We start from the raw sequence: 19675 nt of genomic DNA on the forward strand, positions 1-19675 counted from the left end.
TATCAGGTATGATATAATAAGTGTTTTTACCCTGCAATAATGGCATTTTATCCACTTTTGTGTGACGTCTCTCCCCTCCCATAGTATAGTTTTGGTAAAAAAAAAGGGGTTGAATGTTGCTCGGAATAACAGTACCCGATAACAGTGCCTCAATGTAATTTCTAAAATCGCCACATTGACTTGAGAGTAAAGCTCGCCGGATCTGTGATGCAGAACTACGAGAAAGTCCGGATCGTCGGCCGTGGCGCCTACGGGACGGTGTACTTGTGCCGACGATTAGTCGATAACTTTCTCGTCATTATCAAGCAAATTCCAGTTGAAGAAATGACAAAAGAAGAGCGTCAATCTGCCTTAAATGAAGTTAAGGTGCTCTCGATGTTCCAACACCCAAATATAATTCGTTATTACGACAGTTTCGTACAGGAAAAAGCACTGATGATCGTAATGGAGTACGCCCAAGGGGGGACTATCTACGACTATCTTCAACAGCGAGGAGGGAAATTGATGGACGAAGACGAAATACTGCGACTTTTTGTGCAAATCCTGTTAGCCCTTCGACATGTTCACAAGGGTCAAATCCTACACAGGGACCTTAAAACACAAAATATCCTACTAAATAAGAAACGAAAGGTTGTGAAAATAGGGGACTTTGGTATTTCTAAGATTCTCAGCAGTAAGAGCAAAGCAAATACGGTAATTGGGTCTCCGTGTTATATCTCCCCTGAGTTATGTGAGGGAAAGCCATACAACCAGAAAAGTGATGTTTGGTCACTCGGTTGTGTCCTTTATGAGCTTACCACCTTAAAGCGAGCGTTCGAGGCATCTAACCTCCCAGCACTAGTGTTAAAGATAATGCGAGGGTACTTCTCACCAATACCTGAGAGGTACAGTGAGGAGTTGCGTAAACTAATCCTGGACATGCTGGTACTGGATCCAACCAAAAGACCAGGTATCAAGGAAATTATGGCCCAACCTGTTATTGTCAATGCATTGTTTGACTTGCCAACAGATGTTGGCCGAGTGCCATGTACACGGTTCCCTAGGACTGGAGCTGGTATTGCCGGTATGTATGAAGAGAGGTTATTACAATCTTTATGCTTGATTCAACAGAGGCAGTTGTGGGTTTGGCTTAAGGGTTTTATCACAAGGATTGTGGGTGTAAGTGTTTTTAACCTCTGTGGTCTCAGTGAAGAAAAGAATCTAAATTAATCAAGGAAGAATAGGAATCTGTCAGAATAAGTCACATAAGAATAAGTCACATACCCATGACTGGCTGAGGGGGTGCATAGTCCTTTGTATCATAATTGAATAAGCGAAGTATTTGAAGATTCCTTAATAAGGAAGGACCCACTTTTTGGCCGCCAAGGGGAGTGTGCACACCCTGTGCATCCCCCTGTGTACACACCTTGCCTAGCTAAACTAAGAGACATGTCAAGCGCAGCATGTACCTTATTACACTTTATTTTCACGACATCAAAATTTCGCGTTTTTGAGATGGCGTTATTTCGCGACACTTTATTTGCGTGATTTTCCTATTTTCGTAAAAAAAAAAACAGATCACTTTATTTTCGCGATTTTGGGGTAATAGAATCAAGCAAAACAAGTGGAATAAAAATGTGCTGTAATCATCAAAACTGAAACAATTTGTAACAAAAAGATGTGTGGGCTAAATTTAGTTTCATAAAAATCTTTAAATACAAGTCCAACTCAACCCATTATCATACTTTATGAACCTTAGAAGACTAAATAGACAATGTGTTTCCATAGAGTTTATTAAACGATATTCCCCCAAAGGCTTCTTGTGCACTCACTTAATTTTCGTGCATCCTAAGTTTTGCGACACTTAATTTTCGCTTCACTTTATTTTCGCGAATCTGTGACATGAAAATTAAGTGTAATAAGGTAGCACGAAGCATGTCTTCCAAATGTTGAAGCTACCAAAAACATGTTGCCCATGACAAATATTGTAGGGCATGGCGTGAAAATGGCTCTCAACAATCCCAAAAAATATTTCTTTGTTGTGTCCTACAATAAGGTGGCTAAACTTGGAAACATGTTGCACACTACGTCTCCTTATTATTTAGCCAGGCTTTTATAACACTAAAAAAAATTGTTGTCATAGAGCATGCACCATAGTTGCATACAGTACACTACTTGGTAATACTAAAACAGTTATTTCCATAGAGTACAGTATAAATATGTATGTAGGGCAATAGAATGTAATACATGTAATGCAGGGCAATAGAGTATAGAGATATAGAGTATAGGATTTCTATTCACAAAACACCAACTTTCTGTGATACGTCCTGCACCAGGCTCTAACTGACGATAGCCAACTATTCATTCTATAGCCGCCATTCCACCATCACGCTCTAGACCATCCATTTCAACTCAGTGTAGGAGCAAGCAATTTCCAAGAACATCTTCCACAAGCTCAGCAAGCACTATACTGGAAGGGCTGCCTGAGAACCTCGGAGTATTCGCTATGAAGCCACAAGAGCCCCAGCACATGGTATACCACTGGGGCGGAGGGATAACCTACCCAAACCCTCTGCCGCTTCCCCAGCACGATTCTGGTGTTGTCCAAGTAAGAATGATGTCTACTGTATTAGTAGCATAAGTAATCTGGGCTAAAAAGGGTATGGATGTCAAATCTATGATAGAGTCTTACTTTTCACAATCTAACAAAAAGAAGCGTAAATTTAAAGCTTTCAGATTCTTGAAAGGAATTGAATTTTAATGAAGTTTAGATTTTCTATATGGCTTTAAAAAATGATGCTCGTTTTCTTGGCCACCCATTGTTTTCTGTTTTGGTCGACAAATCTAAAACAACACACTTTCCTTTAACTTATGAAAATTCTGAGCTGGTTATTCAGCTACCCCTTTATTCCCTTTGTATTGCAATTCCTCCACAATAAAATGTAATGTAATGTAGTTTTTAGTATTTGAGTCTTTCTTGTTCTGGTAAAAAAAAAACAGTTCTGCACATATACTTATATACCTGGATGAAGAAGACGAAAAGCTTTCTTTAACGTTTGCTATGATTTACAGGTGTCATGTGGTAGGACATTGATGACGGGTGTGACCGCAAATGGTCGAATGATACTCTGGGAGGGCAGTAAGTCCAGCGGTCTGATGTCTTCTGGTGGGAAAAATGAGAAAACTGTGTGGGTACCACGTTTCCTGGAAGGCCAGTCTGGCATCACTATAACAAAGGTGTCATGCGGTGACCTCTTTACAGCTTGCCTGACAGGTTTGTGTTCTTCTTCACTTCTTCCCTTTAGAATTCTCAAGAAACTTTAGCTAGTGCCTTATCTCCACGGTCAAACCGAGGATTTGAAACTTTTTATCCTAAACTTTAATCCTAAAAATTGTATGATTAATATTTTCATTCTATTAGGGCCTGCCTTTCTGCCCCTCAAACAAATTGCTTACATGCATATTCCGAATAACTAGTATTTTTTAACTAGAAAGTGCGATTTCTATGCACATTTTCAAAAGAGCATTTGGATGATTTGTTAACAGACCGAGGAATCTTGATGACCTTCGGGAGTGGCACGTACGGGTGTCTTGGTCATGGCACAACTAACTACGTGAGCCAAGCCAAGATTGTGGAAGATCTGCTGGGCTTCGAGGTGGAGGACATCTCATGCGGATCATCGCACATCATGGCTGTAACTGCTGACCACGAGGTGTTTGCATGGGGCCGTGGCGATAACGGTCGCCTGGGGACTGGGTCGCAGCAAGAGTATTGGTCCCCCAAGGCAATTAGCCTCCCTGAAGGCATGCGCGCGCGCTCGGTCCATTGCGGCGTGGACTGCTCGTTTGCCATCACCTTAGAAAACAAGCTTCTCGCGTGTGGCAGTAACAGATGTAACAAGCTTGCCCTGGATAACGAAGATGGGCCTGTGGAAGAGGTTGCCGTGCTGCGTCAGGTTTCTGTTCCGGACTTTAATAGCGTGGGAACGTCATCTGTTGCTATGGGCACATCACATACGCTCGTGCTATTACAGAATGGCAAGTTGTACTCGTTCGGATCAAACTCTTTCGGTCAGCTAGGGTACGTACGGGAGGGCGTGTCCCGCTTCCCCCAGCTCATCGAGTCATTGAATGATGTATCATACGTCGCTTGTGGAGACACGTTTTCTGTCGCTGTTTCTTCTGACAGTGAGGTGTTTGTCTGGGGAAAGGGGGCCAGGGGTCGCCTAGGTAACAAAGCAGACGAGGACGTCAGAGAACCCGTCTGCTTGTCGCTCCCGGCGGCGGTCCAAGTGTTATCGGTCTCTTGCAGCAACAGCGGCACGCTACTTTGTGGAAAGAAACTGTGAAGTAACGAGTATTGCAGCACGCTACTTTGTGGAGAGAAACTGTGAAGTAACGAGTATTGCGGCACGCTACTTTGTGGAAAGAAACTGTGAAGTAACGAGTATTGCAGCACGCTACTTTGTGGAGAGAAACTGTGAAGTAACGAGTATTGCGGCACTCTGCTTTGTGGAGAGAAACTGTGACGTAACGAGTATTGCAGCACGCTGCTTTGTGGAGAGAAACTGTGAAGTAACGAGTATTGCAGCACGCTACTTTGTGGAGAGAAACTGTGAAGTAACGAGTATTGCAGCACGCTGCTTTGTGGAGAGAAACTGTGAAGTAACGAGTATTGCAGCACGCTGCTTTGTGGAGAGAAACTGTGAAGTAACGAGTATTGCAGCACGCTACTTTGTGGAGAGAAACTGTGAAGTAACGAGTATTGCAGCACGCTACTTTGTGAAGAGAAACTGTGACGTAACGAGTATTGCAGCACGCTGCTTTGTGGAGAGAAACTGTGAAGTAACGAGTATTGCAGCACGCTACTTTGTGGAGAGAAACTGTGACGTAACGAGTATTGCAGCACGCTGCTTTGTGGAGAGAAACTGTGAAGTAACGAGTATTGCAGCACGCTGCTTTGTGGAGAGAAACTGTGACGTAACGAGTATTGCAGCACGCTGCTTTGTGGAGAGAAACTGTGAAGTAACGAGTATTGCAGCACGCTACTTTGTGGAGAGAAACTGTGAAGTAACGAGTATTGCGGCACTCTGCTTTGTGGAAAGAAACTGTGAAGTAACGAGTATTGCAGCACGCTACTTTGTGGAAAGAAACTGTGAAGTAACGAGTATTGCGGCACGCTACTTTGTGGAAAGAAACTGTGAAGTAACGAGTATTGCAGCACGCTGCTTTGTGGAGAGAAACTGTGACGTAACGAGTATTGCAGCACGCTGCTTTGTGGAAAGAAACTGTGAAGTAACGAGTATTGCGGCACTCTGCTTTGTGGAAAGAAACTGTGAAGTAACGAGTATTGCGGCACTCTGCTTTGTGGAAAGAAACTGTGAAGTAACGAGTATTGCGGCACGCTACTTTGTGGAGAGAAACTGTGAAGTAACGAGTATTGCGGCACGCTACTTTGTGGAGAGAAACTGTGAAGTAACGAGTATTGCGGCACTCTGCTTTGTGGAGAGAAACTGTGACGTAACGAGTATTGCAGCACGCTGCTTTGTGGAGAGAAACTGTGACGTAACGAGTATTGCAGCACGCTGCTTTGTGGAGAGAAACTGTGAAGTAACGAGTATTGCGGCACGCTACTTTGTGAAGAGAAACTGTGAAGTAACGAGTATTGCGGCACTCTGCTTTGTGGAGAGAAACTGTGACGTAACGAGTATTGCAGCACGCTGCTTTGTGGAGAGAAACTGTGAAGTAACGAGTATTGCAGCACGCTGCTTTGTGGAGAGAAACTGTGACGTAACGAGTATTGCAGCACGCTGCTTTGTGGAGAGAAACTGTGACGTAACGAGTATTGCAGCACGCTACTTTGTGGAGAGAAACTGTGACGTAACGAGTATTGCAGCACGCTACTTTGTGGAGAGAAACTGTGACGTAACGAGTATTGCAGCACGCTACTTTGTGGAGAGAAACTGTGAAGTAACGAGTATTGCAGCACGCTACTTTGTGGAGAGAAACTGTGACGTAACGAGTATTGCAGCACGCTGCTTTGTGGAGAGAAACTGTGAAGTAACGAGTATTGCAGCACGCTACTTTGTGGAGAGAAACTGTGAAGTAACGAGTATTGCGGCACTCTGCTTTGTGGAAAGAAACTGTGAAGTAACGAGTATTGCAGCACGCTACTTTGTGGAAAGAAACTGTGAAGTAACGAGTATTGCGGCACGCTACTTTGTGGAAAGAAACTGTGAAGTAACGAGTATTGCAGCACGCTACTTTGTGGAGAGAAACTGTGACGTAACGAGTATTGCAGCACGCTGCTTTGTGGAAAGAAACTGTGAAGTAACGAGTATTGCGGCACTCTGCTTTGTGGAAAGAAACTGTGAAGTAACGAGTATTGCGGCACTCTGCTTTGTGGAAAGAAACTGTGAAGTAACGAGTATTGCGGCACGCTACTTTGTGGAGAGAAACTGTGAAGTAACGAGTATTGCGGCACGCTACTTTGTGGAGAGAAACTGTGAAGTAACGAGTATTGCGGCACTCTGCTTTGTGGAGAGAAACTGTGACGTAACGAGTATTGCAGCACGCTGCTTTGTGGAGAGAAACTGTGACGTAACGAGTATTGCAGCACGCTGCTTTGTGGAGAGAAACTGTGAAGTAACGAGTATTGCGGCACGCTACTTTGTGAAGAGAAACTGTGAAGTAACGAGTATTGCGGCACGCTACTTTGTGGAGAGAAACTGTGAAGTAACGAGTATTGCGGCACGCTACTTTGTGGAGAGAAACTGTGACGTAACGAGTATTGCAGCACGCTGCTTTGTGGAGAGAAACTGTGAAGTAACGAGTATTGCAGCACGCTGCTTTGTGGAAAGAAACTGTGAAGTATCGAGTATTGCGGCACGCTACTTTGTGGAGAGAAACTGTGACGTAACGAGTATTGCAGCACGCTACTTTGTGAAGAGAAACTGTGAAGTAACGAGTATTGCAGCACTCTGCTTTGTGGAAAGAAACTGTGACGTAACGAGTATTGCAGCACTCTGCTTTGTGGAGAGAAACTGTGACGTAACGAGTATTGCAGCACGCTGCTTTGTGGAAAGAAACTGTGAAGTATCGAGTATTGCGGCACGCTACTTTGTGGAGAGAAACTGTGAAGTATCGAGTATTGCGGCACGCTACTTTGTGGAGAGAAACTGTGAAGTAACGAGTATTGCAGCACGCTACTTTGTGGAGAGAAACTGTGAAGTAACGAGTATTGCAGCACGCTGCTTTGTGGAAAGAAACTGTGAAGTATCGAGTATTGCGGCACGCTACTTTGTGGAGAGAAACTGTGACGTAACGAGTATTGCAGCACGCTACTTTGTGGAGAGAAACTGTGAAGTAACGAGTATTGCGGCACGCTACTTTGTGGAGAGAAACTGTGACGTAACGAGTATTGCAGCACGCTACTTTGTGGAGAGAAACTGTGAAGTAACGAGTATTGCGGCACGCTACTTTGTGGAGAGAAACTGTGACGTAACGAGTATTGCAGCACTCTGCTTTGTGGAAAGAAACTGTGAAGTAACGAGTATTGCGGCACTCTGCTTTGTGGAAAGAAACCGTGAAGTAACGAGTATTGCAGCACTCTACTTTGTGGAAGGAAACTGTGAAGTAACGAGTATTGCGGCACGCTACTTTGTGGAAAGAAACTGTGAAGTAACGAGTATTGCGGCACGCTACTTTGTGGAAAGAAACTGTGAAGTAACGAGTATTGCGGCACGCTACTTTGTGGAAAGAAACTGTGAAGTAACGAGTATTGCAGCACGCTGCTTTGTGGAGAGAAACTGTGACGTAACGAGTATTGCAGCACGCTACTTTGTGGAGAGAAACTGTGACGTAACGAGTATTGCAGCACGCTGCTTTGTGGAGAGAAACTGTGAAGTAACGAGTATTGCAGCACGCTGCTTTGTGGAGAGAAACTGTGAAGTAACGAGTATTGCAGCACGCTGCTTTGTGGAAAGAAACTGTGAAGTATCGAGTATTGCGGCACGCTACTTTGTGGAGAGAAACTGTGAAGTAACGAGTATTGCGGCACGCTACTTTGTGGAGTGAAACTGTGACGTAACGAGTATTGCAGCACGCTACTTTGTGGAGAGAAACTGTGACGTAACGAGTATTGCAGCACGCTACTTTGTGGAGTGAAACTGTGAAGTAACGAGTATTGCAGCACGCTGCTTTGTGGAGAGAAACTGTGAAGTAACGAGTATTGCAGCACGCTACTTTGTGAAGAGAAACTGTGAAGTAACGAGTATTGCAGCACGCTACTTTGTGGAGAGAAACTGTGACGTAACGAGTATTGCAGCACGCTACTTTGTGGAGAGAAACTGTGAAGTAACGAGTATTGCAGCACGCTACTTTGTGGAGAGAAACTGTGAAGTAACGAGTATTGCAGCACGCTACTTTGTGGAGAGAAACTGTGAAGTAACGAGTATTGCAGCACGCTACTTTGTGGAGAGAAACTGTGAAGTAACGAGTATTGCAGCACGCTACTTTGTGGAGAGAAACTGTGAAGTAACGAGTATTGCAGCACGCTACTTTGTGGAGAGAAACTGTGAAGTAACGAGTATTGCAGCACGCTGCTTTGTGGAAAGAAACTGTGAAGTAACGAGTATTGCAGCACGCTACTTTGTGGAGAGAAACTGTGAAGTAACGAGTATTGCAGCACGCTACTTTGTGGAGAGAAACTGTGAAGTAACGAGTATTGCAGCACGCTGCTTTGTGGAGAGAAACTGTGAAGTAACGAGTATTGCAGCACGCTGCTTTGTGGAAAGAAACTGTGAAGTAACGAGTATTGCGGCACGCTGCTTTGTGGAAAGAAACTGTGAAGTAACGAGTATTGCAGCACGCTACTTTGTGAAGAGAAACTGTGAAGTAACGAGTATTGCAGCACGCTGCTTTGTGGAGAGAAACTGTGAAGTAACGAGTATTGCAGCACGCTGCTTTGTGGAAAGAAACTGTGAAGTAACGAGTATTGCAGCACGCTGCTTTGTGGAAAGAAACTGTGAAGTATCGAGTATTGCGGCACGCTACTTTGTGGAGAGAAACTGTGAAGTAACGAGTATTGCAGCACGCTACTTTGTGGAAAGAAACTGTGAAGTAACGAGTATTGCAGCACGCTACTTTCTGGAGAGAAACTGTGAAGTAACGAGTATTGCGGCACGCTACTTTGTGGAGTGAAACTGTGACGTAACGAGTATTGCAGCACGCTACTTTGTGGAGAGAAACTGTGAAGTAACGAGTATTGCAGCACGCTGCTTTGTGGAGAGAAACTGTGAAGTAACGAGTATTGCAGCACGCTACTTTGTGAAGAGAAACTGTGAAGTAACGAGTATTGCAGCACGCTACTTTGTGGAGAGAAACTGTGAAGTAACGAGTATTGCAGCACGCTGCTTTGTGGAGAGAAACTGTGAAGTAACGAGTATTGCAGCACGCTGCTTTGTGGAAAGAAACTGTGAAGTAACGAGTATTGCAGCACGCTACTTTGTGGAAAGAAACTGTGAAGTAACGAGTATTGCGGCACTCTGCTTTGTGGAAAGAAACTGTGAAGTAACGAGTATTGCGGCACTCTGCTTTGTGGAAAGAAACTGTGAAGTAACGAGTATTGCGGCACTCTGCTTTGTGGAAAGAAACTGTGAAGTAACGAGTATTGCGGCACTCTGCTTTGTGAAGAGAAACTGTGAAGTAACGAGTATTGCGGCACTCTGCTTTGTGAAGAGAAACTGTGAAGTAACGAGTATTGCAGCACTCTGCTTTGTGGAAAGAAACTGTGAAGTAACGAGTATTGCGGCACTCTGCTTTGTGAAGAGAAACTGTGAAGTAACGAGTATTGCAGCACGCTACTTTGTGGAGAGAAACTGTGAAGTAACGAGTATTGCAGCACGCTACTTTGTGGAAAGAAACTGTGAAGTAACGAGTATTGCAGCACGCTACTTTGTGGAGAGAAACTGTGAAGTAACGAGTATTGCAGCACGCTACTTTGTGGAGAGAAACTGTGAAGTAACGAGTATTGCGGCACGCTACTTTGTGGAAAGAAACTGTGAAGTAACGAGTATTGCAGCACGCTACTTTGTGGAAAGAAACTGTGAAGTAACGAGTATTGCGGCACGCTACTTTGTGGAAAGAAACTGTGAAGTAACGAGTATTGCAGCACGCTGCTTTGTGGAGAGAAACTGTGAAGTAACGAGTATTGCAGCACGCTACTTTGTGAAGAGAAACTGTGAAGTAACGAGTATTGCAGCACGCTACTTTGTGGAGAGAAACTGTGACGTAACGAGTATTGCAGCACTCTGCTTTGTGGAGAGAAACTGTCGAGAAAAGTAATATGGTGCAAAGTGCCATAGACTCGATTGGAGGATCGTTTTTCTGGTAAAAATATATGTAGAAAGTATCACAATAAATAATTAAATGGTACTTAATGTTCATCATAATTTTGAGGACATTAATAAAAAGTAAAAAAAAAGCACACGTTTGTTTATTCAATCCATATCAAAACATTAAAGCAAATATCGCCCCAGCACTAGAAACAGTTTATTATGATACTTTGTGCGCTACGACCCTTTTGTTAGCGCTATTATTCCCAAAGTTAATAGGAACCACAAACCATCTGTTAAATGCTTTCATTAAATCGATATATTGTTCTTAGCCGCTAGACCACTCATAGTTGCTGTAACCTATTTAAAGACCTATCTTTTTCTAAGTGTCTAAGTCGGTGAGTACTGAACAAGAACTTAACAGAACAACTCGGTTTATTTAGATGAGTGATTTCAATAGAGATAAACCAGATAGCATAACGGAGCACTAAAGCCTGTTTAGCGATAAATCGCTTGGAGCAATCTTATCAGCTTTTTTTGTACAAGAATGCGCAATGGTAGTAGGTACTACTGTGTACGATTATAATGGTGTGAAAGAACTAACGTGAACTCTAGCAGGCTTACACACTTCTGTAGCTCATTGAAATCAAACGTTTGGTTGTTTTTAAAACGAAGTTAAACAAAATGCTCAATTCATTTCGCTCTCAGGTCCGAACAAAGGGATATTGATTCGTTTGGAATGATGTTATGACAAGAAACGATCAGCGCTAATATTTGCTAATTAAGCTCTTCAGTTTAATACCGGAGGTCTAATACTCGGCTTTAAGGGTACGAAGAAAGCCCTGCTGTGTGAAATATTGCTGTTTTTATGGCCCCAGCGAAAGGGAACTACATGAGCTCTCATAATACATCTTCTCGAGCTCTGCAGCTGTTAGCATCTCTCGTCGCGCCATGGGAATCAAACACACTCGACATCCAGATCCTCCTACACACATACATTAATCAATTATAGTTTGGATTAAAAAGGAGCTTGCTCCGGACAATGTATTATCAATGGTATGCGATAACACTATTTGACAAGCGCATGAGATGAATAAACGTTGTCGTAAAGGCTGTATCTTAGCATCAGGCCCCTCGACATAATCCACTTAGCACAAAACCACTCGTGCTACGGGTGAGTTACCCGCTGCAAATACGTAATTGTGGTCACTATCGAGCTTTCATTGTATCTATACTTTGACTCATTTCCGATTTCTGTGCATTTTTGTAATTGTCTCGAGTGTCGTTCTTAATTATAAATTAAGACAATCCGGTTGGGAGACCTTTGAAAATCCCGCGTCCATTATAAAGTTCTAGGGTCGTATACAAGCTAATGTGCCAGCATAGACCGCAAAAAGTAGCCGTGTTTATTGTCTTACTGGGTTACAGGTCTCAAGTCTTGTAAGAGGCGCCCGATAGGTGCGGACTCCTCACCATGAATACTCCTCGGGACGTCACATCTGTTGATGACAACTTCCAGCCGCTACACAGCGTACTTGGTAGCTTTTCCATAGAGAGTATTTTAAACAAGGCGACTTTGGACACCCAAGAAAACAAGCACGAGGAAAGCTCTTCGGAGAAACGAGGAGACGTTAACTCTGGCACCCTGCCTATGCCATCCTACATATCCTCTTCATGTGCGCGCGGTATGTCTTACTTAGCACGCATTCGCCTTTTTTTACGTTATCACACGCAGTGGTAGTTGGTCTTGACCTGCATTTGCCATAAGCATTTCTTATTGTTCTTGTCAAGGAAACTTTTGTGTCAGAAATGTAGAAATGAATACTAACAGCATGACTGGGACTACGTATGATATTCTCGGCTGTTGCTCTTAGAATAATGTAGTCTAGTGCTTTCTTCCCGAAAGGCACGTTGTTGTTTACATTTGCTAATGCTGGGTTTATATCTAACACCCCTGAGCTTTCAACATAGTATTGAGCATAGCTATAAAGTCACGCAAAAAAAAAAATAACCAGTATTGCCTGCAGATTTGAGTTCTGTGAGAAAAAATAGATTATATGAATATAAAATGATTATTGTCAGTTTTAGTCATGCTTTACGCCAAAATTGATGATATCGTCCAGTTTTGGGAAAAAAAACGCTTAAATCTTGATTTATTTTATTATCGGATAAATCACAAAGTTTGTTTTACTCAGAGATCACTTTCAGGGACGGTGAAACAGATATGCCGATCTATAATCGGTTCTCAAGTCTTTTGTTGGTAATCTTTAACGTAACAAGAGGTGGAACATCTAATTAAAGTATCTTTAATAGAAGTTTTTCAGTCAGAGGATGTTTCTTTATCCTGTTAGATTAAGTTCGATGATTTTTTATTAGCTTCTTTTTTGAAAATATAAATAACCACAATTTCCTTCCTCGAAGTTGGTTGTCGGATAGACGCTTAATAAATCGGCATCCTTTGTATTGTTCTTCTTAATTATCTTGATTATTGAATTTCAGACGATTTAACAGCTAATAAACGATTACAAATGATCTAAGTATTTAAACTGACAAGATTTCATATCCTTCTGTCAGACGAGGCACAAGTACTCGCGAAGGATGCGGAAGGTGTGAGGAGGCAATCATCCTCCAGTCGCGGAGATGATACAAAGAAACGACCGCGAACCGCATTCACAAACGAACAAATCAAGGATCTCGAAGCTGAATTCCAAAAGAGTAAATACCTTAGCGTGTCTAGACGAATGGAACTAGCGAATTCTCTTTCGCTCACGGAAACGCAAATTAAAATCTGGTTTCAAAACAGACGGACAAAGTGGAAAAGAAAGATGGCAGCGGAGATGGAGTACGCACTAAACGCCCAAGGCTACATCTTCCCCTCCCACCCCCCCATGTATGCGTGTGGATCTCCTGGGCCTATGCGAACGTGTAGCCGCGCAAGTCTTGAGATCCATGCGCCTTACAGTCGACCTGTGCCGCACACCAGCCAGTACTGTTATCAGTATAACTACGCGGCCTTCATGCCTGGTTACGCGGCTCAACAGCAGGGCTTCTTTACTCCTTGATCACGCACAAAGATCAGACATGTGATAGTGTAAATAAAGAATAAACTACAAGATTATCCAAGTATGAGTACGTCCCCTGATTTAGTATAATTCCCAGACGGTCTACTTATAAGCGATTTCACGATAAGATCATAATCTTGCTTGATGATTATTTGGATTCTTCGCTAATAGGCTGGGTCGTGGAATGTATGGGCTCTCATTCTCTGAGGCCTGTCAAGTATAATGTTAGCTTACAAATCTTACGATTCATTAAAATAGTAGTGGTCCGAAGTTTCTTACCTATACTCGGTAAAAACCGGTAATAAGGGCATCGTAGGAGGCGGACTACAGTGTCAGAAAAAATATGCTTGTAATGGGCTTTTTTTCAAATTAGGAATTTCAGTTAGGAACTCTATTAAATCAAGGAAAGCACCACCACCAATAACTTGATGCTCAAATCGAGTTTGATTATACTTTTTTGTTCTTATTTTTTTTGCGAAAGAGCAACATACACGGACCACGCCGTGACACGGAAGGAAAGGGCGTAGGGGATTATGGGCGTAGGGGGGTGGTGGTGGTAGGGGTGGGGGTGGGGATAGACATGCCTCTTATTTTCTTGCCATTATTTGAATATAATATATTTGGTCGGGATAAATAGGCGCAAGCAATACTACAAACGACGACATGACGAAAAAACAGGACTTGAAGTTTCCAATAAGCTCATTTCACATCAAATAATAAGGCGGAAAATTCCCCTAAGTACTTAGTGAGTAATATCAAACAAAATATCAAATGCGACTTTTTTTAAATTGATGCGACTTTTTGGAAAGTGACATTGAAATTTGAGCTTTTCGTCCCTGAGCTCATACATAGCGCAAGGATGATCAGGGAAAAAATTATCTAAAAAGGCTAAAATCTATGCGCATTTCAGCTTGTGTTTTGAAAAGGGAAAATCAGTCCGGAATACAAGGAACTGGTGGTGGCCATTGTAAGAACTTGTATCTTTTTTCTCCATTTCTTCGAAGTGGGCATGTTCAGGGTTTTTCCGTCATGTCACAGACGACTGGTTGTGTAACTAGAATACCATTGGGCTATGCTACTGTAAAACTGACAATATTAAACAAATTAGACACAAAGAAAAAAATGAGACTTTATTGTTACATTACTCGTGCTTTGTATGGAGTGACCGTAGGTAGTCAAATTACCCACAAAATAACCGAAACCAAAATGGCATAGCGAAACAACCAGCTTTGACACAACAACACTTATGATCATCTGCGCGAAAATTCCTGCCGCCCCTTCCTTGATTATCCAACGGTCCGCCACTAAGTAAGGGTGTCTTCGGTCATTTGTCAGAACATTTACACATAAAGACGTACGTTAAGTGAATGAAACAGTTTAATGAGTTTGACGAGTTTAAGATGACGAGTCCACCGTGGAGATCATTTGTTCTCGAGTCCTCTTGCCATCAAACACGCGAATACCGTCATAACCATCTTACTTTTTCCCTCCACCAGGTCCTCGGGTAGGGCGTAAACACGGGCGCCAACCTTCCTGGCCATGGAGATGGCGTACTTGGCGTTGAGGAAGGCGTCTTCCTGGCACTCACCAGCGTTCACCATAGAGTAGTTGATCGCCTTAGGCTTGATGGCGTCGATTAGATCCAGCACGCACTTGCTCGTCTTGATCTCTGGATCCTTCATCCCTGTGATGGTGGTGGCTTTTCCCGCCGAGCTAAGCTTCTCGTTCACCCAGACCACAATCTCAGCCTCAGTTACAGGTTTCTCTGAGCCCGCGCACTTCTGCAGTACCGTCAGAGTGTATGCGCGCATGGTCTGCCAAAGCAGCGCGAGGATTAGCATCTTGTTGCCGTCATTGATATCCTTGCCGCCAACACCCACCAACGAGAACTTCAGCAGATCAGCTACGCTAATTGCGTAGTTGCAGTTTTCTAGCTTTTTCATCTTCGCGCCCATTTTCTTGAATGGGGGTTTGTTTACCTTGTCATAGTTGACGATCCCGGGTTGAACCTGAAAAACACGAAGCCACCAATATTAAAGCACTTTTACTTCACTACAATAATGCTACTTGAATTATCATCATTCTGCTAAAAATATCAAGCATTTACAGTGGGCTCAGCTGTAGGGCGAGGAAGGCACCGCTTTGAGGCAGTACAAGTAGTGTTTTGTGACCTTGTCTGGAATCTAATAATCTTTTTAGAGGTAGAGCAGAATACTAGTCATGCGTTACCTGGTCAAAGAGCTGGAATAGGATCATGCCGTCATCCAGGTCCAAGTAGAGGTTCTGCACGAACGGCTTTATACCAAGACTGTTGATCCAGTTCCTGAATGTCTTCTCCTCTCTTGTCTCCTCGATGTCCGTCATCTCGTGCTCAACTGGCTCCAGGCACGGAAACGTGTTAAACAGGTTACAAACGAACGCCAGGTTCAGCTTAGCGTTCCCTTTAACCACATCCTTCGCCCGCACGAACTTGCGGCATGCCATTTTGTCAGCGTTAGTGAGAACAAGCTCAGCCAGTTTTGTGGGGTCGGATTCGCTTACATGCGGTGTGTCTATGCCCAGTTCGGGCGGAGCTATCTGTATAATACAAAAGGGCAAAGGATGGATGGTTAAACAGCAACTGTCAGCAAGAACTCACGAAGTGAGCTATTCGTGACTTGTATGATATTACAAATGAGATATGGGGAAATGACAATACTAAGATCACCAATCTTAAAACCCTCAAAAGCAACCACTTTTTGATAGGACCTGTAGCCCTGTAATCGCTAATATCTGGCTAAAATCCTTGCTAAGTAGGACACTATAGTTCTCTGCGTAGCTGATGTCTGAGTTAGTACCTTATTAAGTAGAACACTATAGTTCTCTGCGTAGCTGATGTCTGAGTTAGAAACTTATTAAGTAGGGCACTATAGTTCTCTGCATCGCTGATGTCTGAGTTAGTACCTTATTAAGTAGGACACTATAGTTCTCTGCGTAGCTGATGTCTGAGTTAGTACCTTATTAAGTAGGACACTATAGTTCTCTGCATTGCCGATGTCTGAGTTAGTACCTAATTAAGTAGGACACTATAGTTCTCTGCATCACCGATGTCTGAGTTAGTACCTTATTAAGTAGGACACTATAGTTCTCTGCGTAGCTGATGTCTGAGTTAGTACCTTATTAAGTAGGACACTATAGTTCTCTGCATCGCTGATGTCTGAGTTAGTCCTTATTAAGTAGGACACTATAGTTCTCTGCGTAGCTGATGTCTGAGTTAGTACCTTATTAAGTAGGACACTATAGTTCTCTGCGTAGCTGATGTCTGAGTTAGTACCTTATTAAGTAGGACACTATAGTTCTCTGCATTGCGGATGTCTGAGTTAGTACCTAATTAAGTAGGACACTATAGTTCTCTGCATCGCTGATGTCTGAGTTAGTACCTTATTAATTAAGACACTATAGTTCTCTGCGTAGCTGATGTCTGAGTTAGTACCTTATTAAGTAGGACACTATATGTCTCTGCATTGCCGATGTCTGAGTTAGTACCTTATTAAGTAGGACACTATAGTTCTCTGCATCGCCGATGTCTGAGTTAGTACCTTATTAAGTAGGACACTATAGTTCTCTGCGTAGCTGATGTCTGAGTTAGTACCTAATTAAGTAGGACACTATAGTTCTCTGCATCGCTGATGTCTGAGTTAGTCCTTATTAAGTAGGACACTATAGTTCTCTGCGTAGCTGATGTCTGAGTTAGTACCTTATTAAGTAGGACACTATAGTTCTCTGCGTAGCTGATGTCTGAGTTAGTACCTTATTAAGTAGGACACTATATGTCTCTGCATTGCCGATGTCTGAGTTAGTACCTTATTAAGTAGGACACTATATGTCTCTGCATTGCCGATGTCTGAGTTAGTACCTTATTAAGTAGGACACTATAGTTCTCTGCATCGCCGATGTCTAAGTTAGTACCTTATTAAGTAGGACACTATAGTTCTCTGCGAAGCTGATGTCTGAGTTAGTACCTTATTAAGTAGGACACTATAATTCTCTGCATCGCTGATGTCTGAGCTAAAGTTGTTAACTCGTCGGTGGTGTCCGGCGTCCTCTAGCTGAAAGTTGAACCACCTGAGTAGGATGTCTTCGGGTGCAAGACGACGCAAGTCATCCAGCTCTTCGTGATCATGAAGCAACTGAACCAAACCTGGGCAGTTTTGAATAGTAATCTTGGCAAACAAACCGATCTGTAAATGGAGAACAATCCAAAACTATTGAAAAATTATATATTGATATATTAATAAAATATAAAAAAAATATATATCAGTTAGCATTAATAATTTGATAGCGTTTTTGCATGTTTTTCTTCTCGACTGTTGCACAGGTGACATTACAGCCAGTCATGAACAATCGTTATTCCAGATTCAGATCTTGTCGATCATGTGATCTGTCCTCCATGAAAGCTGAGTTCAACCAATCAGTGAGCGCGGTTTACTGGATTTTATTTACTTTTATGTTTGTTAGCGTAGCTTTCTTGAAATAAGGAAAAATTGCCAGACAAACAATTAAAAGATGTGATTTTATGACACGAATTCTGCTAAACAAAGAAATGCCGATATTTCTAGCTTCACTCCTTACCCTGATAACTTGCCACATTAGCCCTAGCACGAGGTGGGGCTTGCCCTCGATCAAGTCTTCTGCCCCAATATTCACAATGTTACAGCCTATTGCCATGGCGGAGTTCAGCACTAAAGTTTGGTTTTCATGGATTGTGTAAACGTTGAGTTTCTTCATGTTGATAGCTCGCTCGTCTATCGTATGGGGAACGGACCAGTTGATCAGCTTGCACATCACAACTCCATCCTTTACTGCATTGAATAAGCCATCCTGTGCTTCTTCGGATATAGGTAGATATTTGCCTAGAGAGAACCATTTATCCTATCACTTTAGATTAGGAATGGACGATTAAACATACTAGGGTTGAGGGGAAGGAGTGATAGAAAGTGTCAAGTGGTCGTAAGTGTCGTGTAGGATCAGCAATTAAATATCCGGTTGTTCTTTTTAAATTTAGATATTGCTGTTTAAAATTTTTACCTTTCAGATCCTCGTCATCTCCTAGACAGGAGTTTATCCAGTCAGTGAACCCGATCCTCTCGTCGTCTGTTAGCGAATGTCTCGTCCCTTCGGCCGAAGCTGACGAATCGCCTCCTACCTCTTTCACTCCTTCTCTCTTATCTACTGCTTTCTTAAAATCCCCACCAGCAGCTTTAATGGACAAATCCTTGAACAATTTTAAAAAGAGAATAAAATCTATTTGACCCTCGTTTTCTTTTTTAACGTCCTGGACGACCTGTCTTAGTTTGTAGCCCGGAACATGTTCGCCGCATTCCTTCATAACGGCTGCAAAGTCGTCGCAAGAAATTTTGTTGTTCTTAGCAAATTTCGCAAAGCCATCTCTCATTTCCGTCATTCGGACACTGGAGAACATTCCAGTAAGGTCTGCTCCTTCAGCCATCTTAACAATTTGAAGAGTTTATCGTTCTCTTCGCTATACAAACTGTAAGTTCCGCAGACTACAACAACATGAGATCCCACCGTCCGTTTTAATTGTTTGAATCAGATGGCAAGCTGGGGGTTGCGCTTGCGCATAGATATCAGTACACAGGGAGTCCGCAAGATGGCACGAGTCGACATGACGGAAAAACCCTGAACATGCGCACTTCGAAGAAATGGAGAAAGAAGATACAATTTCTTACAACGGCCATCAGTTCCTTGTATTCCGGACTGATTTTCCCTTTTCAAAACGCAAATAACGTGAGGCTGAGATGCACATACCCAGATTTTGGCTTTTTTTTTAGATATTTTTTTATATAGATATTTCTTCAGATATCCTTGATCATCCTTGCGCCATGTATGAGCTCAGGAACGAAAAGCTCAAATTTGAATGTCACTTTACAAAAAGTCGCATCGATTTAAAAAAAAGTCGCATTTGATATTTTGTTTGATATTACTCACTAAGTACTTAGGGGATTTTTCCGCCTTATTTGATGTGAAATGAGCTATTGGAAACGTGAAGTCATGTTTTTCCGTCATGTCGCACGAGTCAGGATAAAGTGGTCTGTCTTCCAGAGTCTGGGTTACTTACTTTAAAATCTTAATTATTGTTCCCCTTTAGCTTACCAGGCACACTACATTTAGAGAATATATAGTTTTAGCTCTCGCGTTATTTAAAGCTGACGGTTAATTAATTTGGGTGTTTGGGTGTCTAGGGCGTGTTTGGATGTCTAGGGCGTGTTTGGGTGTCTGGGGTGGGCCTGGGAAAGGGCG

The 19675-nt window shown here is 42.7% G+C and overlaps 3 protein-coding genes across 3 annotated transcripts; 2 read left to right on the plus strand and 1 right to left on the minus strand.

The window, feature by feature from the left end:
* The first annotated feature begins 17 nt into the window (after positions 1–17).
* Positions 18–4394, plus strand: LOC116601992 (serine/threonine-protein kinase Nek8). The gene is made up of 4 exons (XM_048724031.1): positions 18–1063; positions 2352–2587; positions 3052–3253; positions 3526–4394. The coding sequence occupies exons 1-4, from the start codon at positions 208–210 to the stop codon at positions 4326–4328; spliced, it is 2097 nt and encodes a 698-aa protein (XP_048579988.1). The 5' UTR covers positions 18–207; the 3' UTR covers positions 4329–4394.
* A 7182-nt stretch (positions 4395–11576) lies between these two features.
* Positions 11577–13439, plus strand: LOC116611509 (homeobox protein MSX-2). Its single transcript, XM_032371859.2, has 2 exons — positions 11577–11998; positions 12888–13439. Exons 1-2 carry the CDS (start codon positions 11788–11790, stop codon positions 13373–13375), a joined length of 699 nt encoding a protein of 232 aa, XP_032227750.2. The 5' UTR covers positions 11577–11787; the 3' UTR covers positions 13376–13439.
* A 1051-nt stretch (positions 13440–14490) lies between these two features.
* On the minus strand, positions 14491–19037 carry LOC5503574 (fimbrin). The gene is made up of 5 exons (XM_048723604.1): positions 18443–19037; positions 17987–18267; positions 17377–17595; positions 15605–15952; positions 14491–15384 (listed from the first exon to the last, which is right to left on the minus strand). Exons 1-5 carry the CDS (start codon positions 18861–18863, stop codon positions 14797–14799), a joined length of 1857 nt encoding a protein of 618 aa, XP_048579561.1. The 5' UTR covers positions 18864–19037; the 3' UTR covers positions 14491–14796.
* Between the last annotated feature and the right edge of the window lie 638 nt (positions 19038–19675).

This window comes from Nematostella vectensis, chromosome 2 (assembly GCF_932526225.1).
Source record: "Nematostella vectensis chromosome 2, jaNemVect1.1, whole genome shotgun sequence".
Classification (NCBI taxonomy): domain Eukaryota; kingdom Metazoa; phylum Cnidaria; class Anthozoa; order Actiniaria; family Edwardsiidae; genus Nematostella; species Nematostella vectensis.

Bases quoted from the DNA above. Each gene is read 5' to 3' on its own strand.
- LOC116601992 (XM_048724031.1), top strand. From the start codon at position 208: ATGCAGAACTACGAGAAAGTCCGGATCGTCGGCCGTGGCGCCTACGGG. The intron at 2,588-3,051 runs GTAAGAATGATG...TATGATTTACAG, and splicing joins ACGATTCTGGTGTTGTCCAA to GTGTCATGTGGTAGGACATT. The intron at 3,254-3,525 runs GTTTGTGTTCTT...ATTTGTTAACAG, and splicing joins CTTTACAGCTTGCCTGACAG to ACCGAGGAATCTTGATGACC.
- LOC116611509 (XM_032371859.2), top strand. From the start codon at position 11,788: ATGAATACTCCTCGGGACGTCACATCTGTTGATGACAACTTCCAGCCG. The intron at 11,999-12,887 runs GTATGTCTTACT...TCCTTCTGTCAG, and splicing joins ATCCTCTTCATGTGCGCGCG to ACGAGGCACAAGTACTCGCG.
- LOC5503574 (XM_048723604.1), bottom strand. From the start codon at position 18,863: ATGGCTGAAGGAGCAGACCTTACTGGAATGTTCTCCAGTGTCCGAATG. The intron at 18,268-18,442 runs GTAAAAATTTTA...GGTTCTCTCTAG, and splicing joins AGATGACGAGGATCTGAAAG to GCAAATATCTACCTATATCC. The intron at 15,953-17,376 runs GTACTAACTCAG...TGTATTATACAG, and splicing joins ATAGTGTCCTACTTAATAAG to ATAGCTCCGCCCGAACTGGG.